This window comes from Paramisgurnus dabryanus, chromosome 11, assembly GCF_030506205.2.
Source record: "Paramisgurnus dabryanus chromosome 11, PD_genome_1.1, whole genome shotgun sequence".
Taxonomy (NCBI): Eukaryota; Metazoa; Chordata; class Actinopteri; order Cypriniformes; family Cobitidae; genus Paramisgurnus; species Paramisgurnus dabryanus.
Window position 1 is genome coordinate 6,293,369 of NC_133347.1, and position 13,582 is coordinate 6,306,950.

At 37.2% G+C, this 13,582-nt stretch overlaps 1 protein-coding gene across 7 annotated transcripts in view; it reads left to right on the forward strand.

Annotated features, from left to right (window-relative positions):
- tjp2b (tight junction protein 2b (zona occludens 2)) overlaps positions 1-13,582 on the forward strand; it is a 76,932-nt gene that overhangs the window by 44,529 nt on the left and 18,821 nt on the right. For 6 of the 7 annotated variants that reach the window (XM_065248344.2, XM_065248345.2, XM_065248347.2 and 3 more), the window contains exons 3-7: positions 2,160-2,284; positions 3,807-3,909; positions 4,184-4,799; positions 4,937-5,040; positions 5,130-5,283. In XM_065248344.2, coding sequence (XP_065104416.1) covers positions 2,160-2,284; positions 3,807-3,909; positions 4,184-4,799; positions 4,937-5,040; positions 5,130-5,283 — 1,102 coding nt within the window. Of the gene's footprint in view, positions 1-2,159; positions 2,285-3,806; positions 3,910-4,183; positions 4,800-4,936; positions 5,041-5,129; positions 5,284-9,081; positions 9,271-13,582 lie in introns of those variants that run through there. The other variant, XM_073816204.1, reaches the window with a different exon arrangement.

Sequence of the window (13,582 nt, forward strand, 5' to 3'; positions counted from 1 at the left end):
TAGACTACATAACAGACTGCACATTCAGCATATGAATATCTTCTTTATTTACTTTGACATGTTTTTGTGTAAGACAACCATATTGTTGTCCATAACCTACCTGCTCTGGTAAAAGCCTGTTCTTCATTCTACAATAATGCCGAAGCTGCGGAGAAAACTCACTCTGCTCCGTGTTTATCCGGTAAGAACAACAGACGGATCTTCGTGAATATCTAAATACTTGACTTGATAACTTATTGCTGGCTGTGCAAAGTTACAAGCTTAATTTAACAACACTTCACAAAGACGGAGCTATTGCTACTGTCTGCTGTTAAACAGCCATCTGCAGTTATTCAGTTTATTTTCCACAGAGCACCACATATAATAAATGTTCTCCATTTCGTTTCTCCGTGTCTGTCTCGTTTAGCTTTTTATTAACAAAATAAAGTAGGAAGTATAACAGTCGGTGGACAAAAACAGACAACCCGGCGTTAAAACTCTAAATACTTAAATTAATCTCAGGGTTTCTCGCAGAAAATTTGTTAGTTAAGGTGTTAGGGTTGGGTGGGTGTGCGGTGCAGAGGCTGTGGCAATCAAAGGGGCTATTTGTTGGGACGTATGCGTCATGATGAAAATTAAAATATTTTTATTTCAAACACTCAAAACTAAGTTACTGGGTTGATCTTTTTCACATTTTCTAGGTTAATAGAAGCACTGGGGACCCAATTATAGCACTTAAACATGGAGAAAGTCAGGATTTTCATGATATATCCCCTTTAAAGCATTTTTATTATTGCAGACTGAATATTTGACCAATTGTGTACATCCCTACCATCAAACACCTTAACCCTCACAACCAAATACAGTAGAAATATTACTGTATTTCTTCTAATGTGGGTGGGGGGGGCTTTATCAGTGTGATGTCACATTAACAAGAGAATCAAAACAGCATTTCTAATGAGACTGCTTTGGTTTAATGTGGATAAAAAAAAAACTGTGTGGATTTTTTTATTGTAGGGTGGTTGTTTTCACACACTGCCAACACACATTTATGTCCAAACACCTTGTAAAAGTAGATTTCGCGTAATAGGTGCTAAAATCAAGACTAGAATATGAACCTTAATTTATGTAGTTTTTTTTTTTACAAACAATGGTTAATGAACAATGAAGAGTTATTTAAACAAAGTTGTCCTTCTGATTCTTACATTGCCTATTTTCTTTGTTTACCCCCGAGACAATTTCCCATTCCTTATTTCCTCCAACAATAAGCACAACAGGATGTGCATCTTTTATCTCCAGCGTGACAGATCACAAGGGTTCGAGACACTAGCCAAACACACATTGACACTATCTCCACCATCTCTGTGTCAGAAACGTTCAGGAAACTCCTCATCACTTCGGCATGTCAAATAAAAATTATCTCGTCTTATCTCAGCAGAATAGATAGACGATAGAGAGAGGATGCAGCTTTGACAAGTTGTGATGAGCAGGACACTTAGAATATATGGTAGGTTATGTGCAGGGTGTGTTTACACACACACAAGTACAGAGAATAAAATAAGAAATAAAGACATTTATTTTCAAATCAATATTTGATGTCCAACCCTGGTGACCTGAAACAATCATCCTGTCTAATCTGAAATCTAGTTTACAGTATCTCTTATCATGGCTGTGATTTGGATTTTGTTCAGATAAATTGCTTTTAGATCGAATCATTAGCTTTCAAAGCCAAGTGGGTCTGGCGAGTTGCAGTAACCTCACACTCCAGAATGTCGGTTTAAGTCAGGCACTGTCAGGTTTTATATCCGCCTTTAATTGGTTCTAAAAATATGAGAGTCAGCTTGCATCAAGCCAGCAATAGCCGGTCATTAGGCTGTATTTATTCAGCGTTCCTCAGTGGCAGGTGCAGCAGGTTGTTATTTAGCCAGGAAATGAGGTGGAACCGTGTCTCTATTAGATTGAATGTGCCGTGGTGGTTGTGTATTATAAGAGATACATCAGGCCTGATTGCATAACCCAATTGTTTTCGCTTCTTTATAAAGCAATATCACACACAAGGCCTCCACCGCCCCAGGGCCGGCTAGCTCTCACGCTAGCTGTGATGTATGACTTGAGGAAATGCATTCATTTTTACTGAGAGCAATCTCTTTTTTTTCTCTTTCCCAACATGCTTATCCTAGGACGCTAAGATGGGCTTTGGAATTGCTGTGTCTGGGGGCCGAGACAATCCTAACGTGGAAAACGGAGAAACGTCCATCATTGTGTCAGACGTTCTGCAAGGGGGACCAGCCGATGGACTGCTCTTGTATGCTTCATTAACCATGCTAATGCAAACGTGTTTATATGTGTTTACGGGTATAAGTACACCATTATTTTACCTCAGCAGAGCCAGGTTAATAAGTGGGTCAGTGACAAAAAAGGTTTGGCAAGATAAGAAATTCAAAAATCTTTTAAAAAAAACTTTTTAAAAGCATCAGGTTTATTTCAATGTACAGTACAGGCCAAAAGTATGGACACACTCACTCGTTCTTTATTTATATATTTTTCCACATAACAGAATAATAATAAACTCGTCCAAACTGTGGCATAACACAAATGCAACTGTAGGAATCATGTTAGTGACTGAAAGCATCCAAAATAAATCAAAATTCTGTTTTATTTTATCATCTGAAGTGCAGTCACCCTTTGCCTCGAAATTGTCGTCATTTTATCAAGAAGCTTCTTGAAGTTTTACTTTAGACTGAATTTTAAAGAATATTGAAGGACTTTACATTTAATCTGGGCTCTTATTGACAGATTTTTCTTAAATATTCAGTGCAAGCCATCTATTTAAAAAATAATAGTTTAAAATAAAATTTTAGTGTTCTAATAACAGAAATTAATCTGTTTGGCACAGGTATAGTTTTTTTTATAAACGTAATTTCATGCATTTAACCATACACTTTCAGATTAAAAGATTTTTAAAATCATAGGTAACATTTTAGTCAAGTGTGTCCAACCTTTTGGCCTGTACTTCATTTATGTTAATTTTATGCAATAAAAATGACATTTGCACCATTTTTATAAAGTTAAGACTGAATGGACTTGAAAATGTCAAGTGGTGTAATCGCCAATTGCGCCAAAGAATGAAAAATATTAAATATTTTATCCACCTTAATGGCATGTATGCGTAATTACAAAAACATTTTAAAATATTATTTTATTATTTATTTCTAAATGTAAATTTTAAAAGTGTTTTTGTATTTGTCCTGACATATGCTGAAAACAGCTTTGTTTTCTAAATAATCTTTGACAAAAGACGTAAAAATTTATGTAAAAAAAATAATATTACGCTAAACTAGGTTATTATATTTTATTCCACATTTTTTAATGAATATATTTATATTTTCATTAAAAAAAAATAGTTACACCAGTTGACACAGACCGGTTACACCACATTGACATTTTTGCAATTATCCCCCAAATATTCTTTCAAAATGAAATAAAACCAGAAACTTTAGACTTGATCTCCAAAGAAGAGAGAATGTATGCAAATTTATTTAGCAATTTTAACCCTTTTACATTTAATTAAACCATACAAACACAAAATAATTAACGTCATTGACCCAAGTATTGTGTTTACCCATTGTATTCCCAAAATGTATTCAAAAAAAGTGTAAGCTTTAAAAGCTTAAAATCTTTGTCGCTTTGACAAACGACTGTTCTGCAAATGTAAAAAAGGTTACTTTCATAAGCTTTCAAACATTGTTTAAGTTGTAAATAAAATGGTGTAAATATAAAGACACAGATTTAAATGTCTAATGTCTATTTTGTTTTGCTTGTGACAGCGAGAATGATCGCGTTATATTGGTCAACTCCATCCCCATGGATAATGTGCCTCATTCTTTTGCTGTGCAACAACTTCGAAAATGTGGGAAAGTGGCCAAAATAGTGAGTATTGTCTAACTGAAGTGTAAAAGATGCCACCTTGTTTATTTGTTGTGAATATCAACATGTATTATTTCAAATTAAAAGCATAATACATTTTTTTTAGTATAGAAAATGTTAATAAATGATGCTGCTAAAATTAAATTAAAGCTTTTAACTCAAGCTCTGTTATCTAAATTTATCTGAACATTGAATTAGGTCATTTTACATGAAAACATTTGGTAACAGGCAGATAAAATAACTAATTTAAGAATAATTTGCTTGTATATCCCCACAGACTGTAAAGAGGGCTCGCAAGGTGCCTGTCCTCAAGCGTCCCCCGTCCCCAAGCGTGGATAGCCGCGACTACAACATATCCAGCTACTATCCTGAGGATAACCGCAGCGTTCACAGTGACCCCGACTCCGATTATCTCCGGGGAAATGGCGGCCTTAGCATCCCCCGTGACCGGGATCGTGACCGCAGCCTTGACAAGAGCCGGAAAGACTACTTGGAACCAGATTACCGGAGTTACGACTCCCGGAGAGAGCGGAGCAGAGGCAGGAGCACGGAGAGATCACCCAGCTCGGATGGCGGCTACCGAAGGGACGGCAGCCGGGGCCGGACTCTGGAGCGTGGGTCCAGCCCGGAGCCTTCCTATCAGAGGCAGCACAGCAGAGGGCGTGGAGGAGGAGGTAGCCCTGTCGGAAGTTACGGGAGGGACCAGGGATACGACACGCGGAGGTATGACTCTCGGCCGGATGAGAGGATGCTAAGAAGTCACAGTAGGGACCGGCTACAGGATAACTCGCCCTCTCCCAGCAGAGATAGAGTCAGGGGAGGAGACCGTCATAACCTTGAGCCCCTAGAACCGCCAGTTAATGTAATGCTGGTGAAAAACAGGCCCAATGAAGGTGAGAGCTGCTGGATTTAAACTTTCTTTGGAAAAGGAAAAGCCTTTAGTTTTATGCAAGATCATGTTGATCATTTAGCATGATATATTGAGTAACTTTGCTAAACAAAACCAATGCTTGATACCGATTCATTGTAGAGTACGGTCTTCGATTGGGCAGCCAGATCTTCATCAAGGAGATGACCAGCACGGGATTGGCTGCCAGAGATGGGAATCTTCAGGAAGGTGACATCATTCTTAAGGTAGTACCTATCAGACCCCTTACAAAATAGCCACACAGTATTGGGATTACTTTATGCACTCGAGGTGTTAATTTATTTAATTTCTTCAGATAAACGGAACGGTCACTGAGAATCTCTCTCTAAGCGATGCCGGCAAGCTGATTGAAAAATCACGAGGCAAACTGCAACTGGTGGTCCAACGAGACCATAGGCAGGTCCTGGTGCGCATTCCTGCTCTGGCGGACAGCGACTCGGAGCCTGACGGTACGTTTTTTCCTATAATGTACTATTTTATTTTAGGTTACCCTCCAGTGCAGCCCTTCCTGAGCGATGATGCTACCCTCTGCTGGGTTTTTCTCCAACATCACACTTTAATTAAAATCAGATAGCACAGATTGGCTCAGATAAATCAGATTTGTAATATCACGTACATGTTAACCAGGCGCATAGGCTGTTATAAATGATGGGTAATTATGCACGTAACTATTCATGGACTGGAAATGAGAGTATGGAGGCACAGAATTAATTTGTCACTACTGGTGCCAGAACAGGTTATCAACCAGTGTCATAATTTCAACTGTATCCTATAGATTTAATGAGTTAATACATACATTTAATGAAAACTAAATGCTTGTACTGCCATACACACTGTTCCTTATTAACCCTTTTTAGCAAAGCTTTGATTTTTATTTTATTACCCCCATGTTAACTTGGGCTGCGTCCAAAATCTCTAAAATAATTTGAAGGCTTCAAGGCACGACCAAATCGAAATGTTTGTTTTACGTCCTGTCTCCTCCTGAGATACCTTCATTGTATTGCCCAGCCTGATCTCACGAGAATTCGGACATATTTTACAAGTTGGCTAATTTGTATGAATTTTTACGAATGAATCATGCAGAAACATATGATTATCAAAAAAAAAAAAAAACAATAACGAAACCCCACCCCTATATCTCCAACGTCACAGGGGTCAAGGCAATACAAAAAACGAATGTGGTCGTACCAATTAAAGGGATAGTTCGGCCAAAAATGATATTAAACCCATGATTTACTCACCCCCAAGCTGTCCGAGATGCATATGTCCATCGTTTTTCAGACAAACACATTTTCGGATATTTTAGAAAATGTTTTAGATCTTTCAGTTGATTAAATGTAATGTTACGTGGTCCACGACCTTCAAGTCCAAAAAAGTGCATCCATCCTTCACAAATTAAATCCAAACGGCTCCAGGATGATAAACAAAGGTCTTCTGAGGGTAGTCCGCGCAGTGTTGTTGTAGAAATATCCATATTTAAAACTTTATTAACGTAAATAAATACCTTCCGGTAGCGCCGCCATCTAAGACTCCTCTGTATTCAGGAGAGAGTATTAGCGTAGTGTACGCACTTTTCTTAGTGACGTATGACAAATTCGAAGGGGCGGGGGCACAGAGCAGCAGCAGAGTAGCCTCCGTACGCTGCGTAAGCTCTCATCCTGAGTATGGACGTGACTAAGATGGCGGCGCTACCAGAAGGTAGTTATTTACGTTAATAAAGTTTTAAATATGGATATTTCTACAACAACACCGCACGGATTACCCTCAGAAGACCTTTGTTTATCATCCTGGAGCCGTTTGGATTAAATTTGTGAAGAATGGACGCACTTTTTTGGACTTGAAGGTCGTGGACCCCGTAACATTACATTTAATCAACTGAAAGATCTAAAACATTTTCTAAAATATCCGAAAATGTGTTTGTCTGAAAAACGATGGACATATGCAACTTGGACAGCTTGGGGGTGAGTAAATCATGGGTTTAATATCATTTTTGGCCGAACTATCCCTTTAAAGGTCCCGTTCTTTCTGTGTTTTTGAAGCTTTGATTGTGTTTACAGTGCGCAATATAACATCATGTTTCACGTGTAAAAAAAACCATTTTTTTTACACAATTTATTTATCTGTATACCGCTGTTTTCGCTGACCTCAAAACGGGCTGAGGTCTTCCTTGTTCTACGAAGTCCCTCCTTCAGAAATACATATCGAGTTCTGATTGTGTCGTTTGTTTAGTGTGTTGTGATTGGATAGCAGCTTAGCTTGCCTTTAGCTTAGCTGGCATCTGACATATTGAGTTTGGTTTTACTGACGTCATTTAAGAAGGAATTAGAGGGTTGTATTCCAAACCGGCTGTTAGCTGTAGACTTTGAAAGACGATTTCTGTTAAAGAAAATATATTGCCTGGCAGTAAACTTTGAGCTTTATCATTTTACAGGTATTATTTATGCAATTATAGCAATATTACACACTAACTAGGATTAAAAAAAATAGGATCAGAAAGAACGTGACATTTAATACGAAATTAGCCACCTTGTAAAATATGTACAAATTGCTTTGTGATAGCGATGTCTTGTCCTTCAATTCTGTGCGTGGGTATGCACGTGGAATATGATTGGTTGAGCCTGGTCATGTGCAGAAAAATAAAATGGCGGCTAAGAAAGATGCTGGAGCACAAATTTAGTGTAAACAAAGTTATATTTTCACGTTTTGCAGCTTTTGATTGCATTTCTAGTAAGAAATTAGTATTGTAGTTTTTAAATATAGGTTTAGTTATCACAAAGGCACCGTCTGTTTTAATTTCGAACAGAATTCTGTTATGCTGCCTATGAAGGCTGTCTGAATGCGTTTCCTGGAGCTGTCGTCGTGCCGCTGAAGTCATTGCCTCATGAGGCAGCGAGGCCACAAGTCAGTTGCCTCAGATTTCGGACGCAGCCTTGGTTTTAAAGGGATAGTTTGGCAATAAATTTTGCCAGTATTTACTTAACGTTAAGTTTTATTTTCTTAAATGCTAATGTGTCCTGATGCATACTGTATGATCACATACTTTCACACAATGTAATCAGTACACCAGCTCAAGCGTTTTAAACATTACCTGGTATGTACAGGTTTATAAGTATAGCCATATAAAAAGTGTATTTATATTTCATGCCCATGTGGTCTCCACATTGTCAGAAAAATGGTCCTAAGCAGTCACTGGGGCACTACCCTTTAAAGGGACACTCCACTTTTTTTAAAAAATATGCTCATTTTCCAGCTCCCTAGTGTTAAACATTTGATTTTTACCATTTTGGAATCCATTGAGCCGATCTCCGGGTCTGGCGCTACCACTTTTAGCATAGCTTAGCACAATCCATTGAATCTGATTAGACCATTAGCATCGTACCTTAGTTTCTATATTTTTCCTATTTAAAACTTGACACTTTTACATTGTGTACTAAGACCGCCAGAAAATTAAAAGTTGATATTTTCTAAGCAGATATAGCTAGAAACTATACTCTCAATCTGGCGTAATAAGCAAGGACTTTGCTGTTGTAACATGGCTGCAGGAGGTGCAATGATATTACGCAGCACCTGAAAGTAGTCCCCTTGGTAACTTTCAATAGCAGGGGACTATTTTTGGGCATTGTGTAATATTATTGCGACTGCAGCAAAGTTGATTATTACGCCAGAATGAGAGTATAGTTCCTAACCATATCGGCCTAGAAAATCACAACTTTAAATTTTCCATCGGTCTTAGTACACGATGTAACTACAGAAGAGTCAAGTTTTAAATAGGAACAATATCGAAACTCTTTGGTTATTTTTAAGCGCAATGCTAATGGTCAAATCAGATTCTATGGATTATGCTAAGCTATGCTAAAAGTAGTAACGCCAGATCCAGAGATCGCTAAATGGATTCCAAAATGGTAAAAATCAAATATTTAACTCTATGGGAGCTGGAAAATGAGCATATTTTCAAAAACAGTGAAGTGCCCCTTTAAAATGGTCCTATATGTACCATTAAGGTACGGATATGTATACCAATATGTACCTCAGAGGTAATAAAATGAACTCTTTAGGTGCAAATGTGAACTTTTTAAAAACGTACTGCCCCAGTGACATCCAGGGACCATTTTTGACCATATCTTCTGACAGTGGAAGTGAGGTGCTAGTACCAGGTGTCTTTTAAACACATGGACCAGATTAGATTAGATCCGCCTGTCTGCATGCTTAAAATAGAAATTCTATTTTTGTGTTCTCTTTTTTTTCAGATAATACAGATATGTCTTACTTTTAACTGATGGACCGCAGAGATGCGACATAAAGTCTGGTTGCCTTTAATCTTTAATCATGATTTTGCCTCAAAAACCTGTAAAACCTTCACACTGTGCTCTTATATTTTTATGCTAACCTCCTTTTTAATACCCTTCATAATCAATAAATGAAACTATTCAATGTTACGTTTGTGTGGTGGTGACTTCTTTATCCATGTTGCTGTCAGTTTTTGGAAGGATAACACAATCTCTCAGATGCTATTTCATACTCTTCAGCTGTTGTTAGGGCGGGACAGCTGCGTATCGTATCGCTCATTCAGACATAACACCCTTGAGTTATTAAATGCAGGTGGAGATGCTGGGTTTCCATTTTTTTCCATTTGAAAATGACTCACCGTGGGCATCGAGTATGTTGTTCCCCGCTGTTTAGCCAAGTAAAAACAAGGTGTGATTTACATCCTGCCGCTGAAAAGCATCGCTTACGGTTTATTGCTTCTCACGCACTCTACTTTTCATTTTGACTACATGATGCGGTGGTCGGCCCTCGGCTAGCTCCTCATTTTAATTTTGCATTGTATGCAAAAAGCTGTGACTTTATGGTTGATCTAGGAAGCTTAGGAATCGCTGTGATAAATCAGTTCAGTTCCCTCTGTGTTTTTCCAGATTTTGTGTGTTTTGCATGCAAGTGAATGTGATGGCAACATGCGAATTTGCTTCATTGCTGCATGTGAATTTAAATAATTGTGCTCGACGACCACATAAAACTGCTTTCACATTGATTTCTCATAGAGTTATGACTTGATTGCCTTTATAAACTGTAATAATCTATTAATATTTAATTCATTTTGCATTGTTACTGGTGTTATTTAAATAATGATTATAAAATATTCTTGCTCATTTAGTAATAAACTATGTGTGTGTGTGTGTTTTGTGGGCTGAATGGATGAGTGTGCTTTGAACTAAACCAGAGGTCGTGGCTTTGCTGTTTTGGGTTGTAGTCAGGGATTGAAACATGCAGCTGTCTCCTCTCTGTGGTTTTGTCTCCTCATAAGACATCGACTGTAATTTTATCCCCACCCGACAGATGGAAACACGCCTTTCTCCTCAGCAGTCTGGAAAACACATACTCTTATTCATCAGTAGCTATGTTTACATGTACCTTAATCATCTGCAAATATAACACAGTGACTGATAAAGATCAGATTGAGCACTTCTGAAAAAAATGAAAAAGGTGATTCTAAAAAGTTTTAGTTAAAGGTTTCATTTAAAAATGATTTTCAAGAAAAAAAATCTTAGTTTTTTGGACTTGTTTTCAGTAAAAATACCATTTTTTTTTTAATTAAGATGCTTTTTCTTGATGAGCAAAATGACCCAAGAAAATAATTTTAAAAAATCTGCCAATGGGGTAAGCAAAAAATCTTGAACATTTTTCTTAAAGGAATAGTCTACTCATTTTCAATATTAAAATATGTTATTACCTTAACTAAGAAGAGTTGATACATCCCTCTATCATCTTAGTGCGTGCACGTAAGCGCTGGGGCGCGCTGCGACACTTCGATAGCATTTAGCTTAGCCCCATTCATTCAATGGTACCACTCAGAGATAAAGTTAGAAGTGACCAAACACATCAACGTTTTTCCTATTTAAGACGAGTAGTTATACGAGCAAGTTTGGTGGTACAAAACAAAACGTAGCGCTTTTCTAAGCGGATTTAAAAGAGGAACTATATTGTATGGCGGAACAGCACTTTTGGGAGTACTTCAACTCGCCCTGAAAAATCCGCTCCCCTTCTCCCTCTCATAATGGGAGAGGGAGGGTGTTACTGCGCCGAGTCGAAGTACTCCCAAAAGTGCTATTACGCCATAAAATATAGTTCCTCTTTTAAATCTGCTTAGAAAAGCGCTACATTTTATTTTGTACCACCAAACTTGCTCGTATAACTACTCGTCTTAAATAGGAAAAACGTTGATGTGTTTGGTCACTTCTAACTTTATCTCTGAGTGGTACCATTGAATGAATGGGGCTAAGCTAAATGCTATCGAAGTGTCGCAGCGCACTCCAGCGCTAACGTGCACGCACTAAGATGATAGAGGGATGTATCAACTCTTCTTAGTTAAGGTAATAACATATTTTAATATTGAAAATGAGTAGACTATTCCTTTAAACACTAAATTCAAGAAAAATTTGCTTACCCCATTGGCAGATTTTTTTGCTTGTTTTATGCACAAAATCACTTAAATTTGATATTTTTGGTCTAAAAACTAGACTTTGGTCCAAATTTCCAATAAAGTCCTGGCTTAACCTCTTATTTTTGTTGTTTGCACCATATTACTTAATTCTGTGTAACTGGAACCTGTTGTACACAAACATGGACCGTTACACTGCTTCATGGTCAAAGAAAAATATTTGGTTATTATATTTATTGGTTTTTCCTAACCCCAAAATACCTGGAACAAATCTGAAAAAAGACCAACCAAAGCATGGGGTCTAAGGAGGTTAAAGGCGGGGTGCATAATTTTTGAAAAACACTTTGGAAAAGGGAGTCAGGCCAAGTACCAAAACACACTTGTAGCCAATCAGCAGTAAGTGGCGTATCTATTAACTGACATCGTTGCCTGGGTTGCTTACGTGTGGGGCGTGTCTATCAAAAGAAGGTCCAGATTCTATTAGGGTAGGGGTGTGTTTGTTTAGGTGATTTCAAATATCAACATTGGCTTTCAGAGATCATGCACCCCGCCTTCAATCTAAACTAAGTGCTCTCAGTGTTTGCATACTTGGTCAAAATAAAAATGGGGTAAGCAAAAAATCTTGAAATTTTTTCTTAAACACTAAATTCAAGAAAAATTTTCTTACCTCATTGGCAGATTTTTTTGCTTGTTTTATGCACAAAATCACTTAAATTTGATCTTTTTGATCTAAAAACTAGACTTCGTTTTGCTCATCAAGAAAAAGCATCTCAATGTAAGAATTTTTTTATATTTTTACTGAAAACAAGACAAAAATACTAAGAATTGTTGTTTTTTTTTAAATCAACCATTTATTTTAGAGTTTTAAATGTTGAAAAATTTGTTTTTTGCTTCAGTTTTTTATAAATTGGGTAATCATGGCCATCTAGTGGATAATAACGGAATTACAGATTACTGTAAAAACTTGTTAGGAAAGCGTCATTGGCAGGGAAATGTTTTCTCTTAATTGACAAGATAAATTGTCAATGGCGGGGAAATTGTTAATTTTTTCAACTTCATATTGTATTAGGTACAAATAAACAGTGCATTGCTGAATCTAGGTGGATTGACTTTAAAAATGCAATTTAACCTAATCAATAGATCAACCAACATACACACACCAATATCTAAACCTTTTAAAATCAAGAATCAAAAATGGAAACCAAGGTCGAGAAATACAGTTCTTCAATTTGTTACCAATATTGTGTATTATACATCTGTGTTAGCATATTAGCTCCATGTGTTAACACCCACAGCAGCTGAAAAGCCGAGTTGGTTTGCTCTTTTATGGATGGAGTGTGTATTAGATTTGGAGGACAGTCACGCTTCCACCCATCAGCAGTGCTCAGAAGAACAGAGGAGTTCTGTTAATTCACTGGACGTGCACTTAGATTCACCAGCAGATCACACAGTAACTTTTTCCTTTTTCCACCGGTCGACTTTCTGTCTGGCTTTCTTTTTCAGGGCGACACCTCATTCTCGTTCTGCTTTGTGCTCTGCATCTTGTTGGTTTTACTCTTAACTATCCTGGACAAGAGCTTTAGAAACTGAGAACTTAGAGGAACAGTTCGCTCAGATGGTTTGAGAAATTTGTGTCAGTATTTACTTTTTCTCATGTCAGTCGAAATCTGTATGACTCTCCTTTTTTAAAGGAAAACATCACTGTTTTTTATATTTTACTATGTTCTTACCTCAACTTAGACGAATTAATACATACCTATGCATACCATATTTACTAGTGTAACTACTCATGTAACAGTCTTTAAATAGGAAAAACATGGAAGTGTTTGGTGGCTTCTAAATACATCCCTGTTTGGATCCTGAGGAATGAATGGGGCTAGGATAAATGCTAACACATTCACGACACGCTGCGGCGCTGTACAAAGATGAAGTGCACGCATTGAATAAAGATAGGTATGTATTAATTCATCCAAGTTGAGGTAAGAACATAGTAAAATATTGAAAAACGGTGGTGTTTTCCTTTAAAATTTGATGTTTTGAAGAATCCATAAACAGTATTGACCATGGCTTCTAAGTTACAAAAAATGGTTAAAAGTATGCAAAGCTTTGAATGAGAAACTTATGAAATAATTGTTATTTATTCACTAATAATATTCTACTCTGGTTAACACCTCACAAATGTGAATAATGACTTCATTTTAATCTGTTTCTCAGACAGGGCTTTAAAAGATTTAAAATATAGCACACGAGTATACTATAATAATATATCACTTTGGGCTGTCATTGTATTGAAAAGATTCTTCATAATATCC